The 3,077-nt window shown below is 41.8% G+C and overlaps 2 protein-coding genes across 3 annotated transcripts in view; one reads left to right on the top strand and one right to left on the bottom strand.

Moving 5' to 3' along the window:
• Nucleotides 1-308, bottom strand: part of LOC101861796 — a 13,861-nt gene extending 13,553 nt beyond the window's left edge. Inside the window, exon 1 of the mRNA XM_013080375.2 lies at nt 216-308. Coding sequence (XP_012935829.2) covers nt 216-308 — 93 coding nt within the window. The remainder of the gene's footprint in view (nt 1-215) is intronic.
• Nucleotides 309-319: 11 nt separating this feature from the next.
• Nucleotides 320-3,077, top strand: part of LOC101856957 (tubulin epsilon and delta complex protein 1) — a 19,146-nt gene continuing 16,388 nt past the window's right edge. The window contains exon 1 of one of the 2 annotated variants that reach the window (XM_005094491.3): nt 320-892. In XM_005094491.3, coding sequence (XP_005094548.1) covers nt 770-892 — 123 coding nt within the window. In that variant the 5' untranslated portion in view covers nt 320-769. The remainder of the gene's footprint in view (nt 893-3,077) is intronic. The other variant, XM_005094490.3, reaches the window with a different exon arrangement.

Genomic DNA, 3,077 nt, shown 5'->3' with positions numbered 1-3,077 from the left:
TACTTGAATGTCTGCAGATGGTGACTTTTGGTGGGTGTTATTGAGGTGGAAAATAGTGAGCAGTAAAAGTAAACAATACTGGTGGAATGACCCATATACTAATTTATTCTGTTGTACTGTAGTGTGATTCTGTAAAGACTTGGTAACTGACTCAAGCACCGAGTACTACTGTAAAAGAGACATGTTATACTCTACTTTGCAAGTGGGTGATCAACTCGTTTCGCAGAAGTTTTTGAAAGAGTCTGTTTCTCTTTCATAAAACGTCGTAGCTCATCTTTAGTGACAACTTTCTTCTTGGAGGATGCCATTTTGTTTGAAACGGAAGTTGACACCAAGCCTACACCAGAAAAAAATTGGGAAGATTTTGTATTAACAAAACAATACCTTCAACTTCAACAAATTTTGAGTTTCTTTTGCAACTGCATATAGTAAAATGAGCATTAATTCATAATTATAATCAATACTTACTGTAACAGATTTTCATTGATAGAAATTGCTACTAAAAACCCCCATCTAAATTGAAATTGGGACTTGGCTTTTTGATTTCAGAATTTTTGTTTTTAAAAATGTAAAGGGACATCACTCTGTTTGAATGTTTCTTACTAATCCAGGAATCCTGGAATCCTCATGAATCCATCCGCCGTCATCCAACCACTAACTTTCCACCACACATGTTTGGAATGGAATTATTGTTTGGAAGGAAGTTTAAGAGAAGCTGTCGAGTGTACGGGTGAAGTAGAAGATTCAAGCGGGCTGGTGATGCACTGCAATGTCAAAGTCCAACCATGTTAGAGGAGTCATTGAATTGTTCTGTAAAGTTCTTTTAGAAAATAAAGTTTCTCATCTGCGTGCTGAAACGCTAAGACAAGCAAAATTCAACAACGAGCTGGCGGTAAGTTCCCTCTTGTCTAACCACCTCAACTAATATTGTCATTGTCTGTCAGCAGAGCATCTGGTGTCTGGGCTAGGAATAGGAGGGCCTACCAGTCATTTCGTCTCACGGTCATTTCGTCACACTGAGACTGGTGATTGGTGCAGTCAAGACTCAAGACGTCACAGTCAGGGCTCCCCTTTACGCACAAATATGCGTATATTACGCTTTAAACCTGCAGATTACCCCCTTTAAGTTTTGGTTGTGCGTGAGCTTTACTCTCTATATTTCATTTGAGGGGTTTGCATATACGCTTTAAAAAACGTAGATGGTGTGCATCTGGCAAGCATCATTTCCCCCATTTTCTATCCCAAAGCCGAGTCACTGATTTGACGACACACCCACACACATGCACGACAGTCACCTTCTGTGTCAGAAGAAGTCGACAAGTCGACCTACTTATCAGCTATGCGCAGTGTCCGGCAACACAGGCTTGCTTCAGCACAGAAGCTCCGCCCACATTCTGGTTGCTCACATTTGCAGGTGTCGTGCCTTGAGTTTACCCCTGCCGTTAGATTACCCCCATCCTTCTTTAACACACTAGTAGTAAACATGGATTTTCCGTCATCGAAAGTGTGGAAAGACTGGAATGTGAACCCTGGGATGGCTCTGTAGCAATGCCCACTAAGCGCGTTTTGTTCTGCCGATTTTTGGCACTAACGCAAAGGTTGTTGTCTTCAACTCGCTCTCACGCCGCTTCTCGTGAATGGATATGAATGAAACTTGGCAGCCAATCAGAAAAGAGGTCAATCTCGTAGTATGCAGTTTGACAACTTTGTACCCATCCAAGAAGTAGTCGAAAACGTTTGCGAAACTGGTTGATATGGTGCGCTTTGAAGATTTTGTGAGCTGTGAGTTGTCAAACTGACTGATACATTGTACACCATTTTTCTTTATTCCCTTAAAATTTCATGCTTCTGTGTTAAGCGGTTTTTGGGTAATCTTTAAAAATGTGGGAGTAACTAAGGGAAAAATCGACATTGCCGTTTGCGCGTACTGGGTGAACGACCGGCGGCTGGGAAATTTCCACTGAGTGACATCATCAGCCATCGGTTGCCTCGGGCGCTACAAACTAGGTCCCGCTTATATGTGAACCGGAAAGGGGGGGAAGGATACTTGAAAACTAAACGGGGGCCTGGATAACTTGATTTTAATTAAAAATCGTAATTTTTTTGTTTATATAAAAATTGATGGATTTCAAAAATTCAAAAAGTTCCATGCTCTGTGGTGATAGAGCTACAAAGTGTACCTATTTGCAAACACTTTCTGTCAAAAAAACGTTTTTCGTGGTCATTTGCTAGGCTCTGAAGAATAATGAATCAGTTTATTTTCTAAACCTGCCACTCATCCGTGCCGTAAATCTCAAGCATCCCGATTTTCCCGATTTTGATTGCGTGTACCCTGATTTTTTATTAAAAAATTTTTTTTACGCCGGATTTTTCAAAAATCTTACTCTCTCTCTCTCTGTCTCTCTCTTTCTCTTCCCCCCCCCTCTCTCTCTCACTCTTTCGCTCCTCTCCTCTCTTTCTTTTCTTCCCTTCTTTCTCTCTCTCTCTCTCCTCTCTCTCTTTCTCCCCCCCACCCAATTCTCTCTCTCTCTTTCTCACTCACTCACTGCCCACAGACAAAATGGCACGTGTTCAACTCAAGAACGCTGGAATGTTTGTTTACACTCATATCACAGACGGTCACTCTCTAACACAAGGTCGTGCCCAAGTCTGGCGTGGACATGAGATAGGGCAATTGAAACATCTTGGTAGTGCCGATTGGTTTCCTAGTCCTATCTGTGCGAATTTCGACTGTGTTTTCTTACACAAGAGTGCGACAGCCTTGATTCACAACTGAACGCCTTTATTTCGTTGATTTCGCAGACATGAGACAACACTCTAAAGGTAAGGAATAAAAACTACACAAATTTGTTAATTTTTGTCAGATTTTAAAAAAGTGTTTGGTGCCTATATCAAGTGAAAGAGTATGTTTGCTTTTTGTGCCCCACCGGCGCATGAATCTGCATTTCACGCTGCTGCTATTTTTGGCTTTTCCGTTCTTTCTCTCTCTCTCTCTCTCTCTCTTCTCTCTCTCTTTTCCTGTCTTCCTTTCTCTCTCTTCCTCCCCCTCTCTCCCTCTCTCCTCTCTCTCTTTCCCC

Source organism: Aplysia californica, unplaced genomic scaffold, assembly GCF_000002075.1.
Source record: "Aplysia californica isolate F4 #8 unplaced genomic scaffold, AplCal3.0 scaffold00083, whole genome shotgun sequence".
Lineage (NCBI taxonomy): Eukaryota > Metazoa > Mollusca > Gastropoda > Aplysiida > Aplysiidae > Aplysia > Aplysia californica.
Note: the sequence above shows the minus strand (reverse complement) of the source record. Positions and strands in the feature narration are given on the sequence as shown.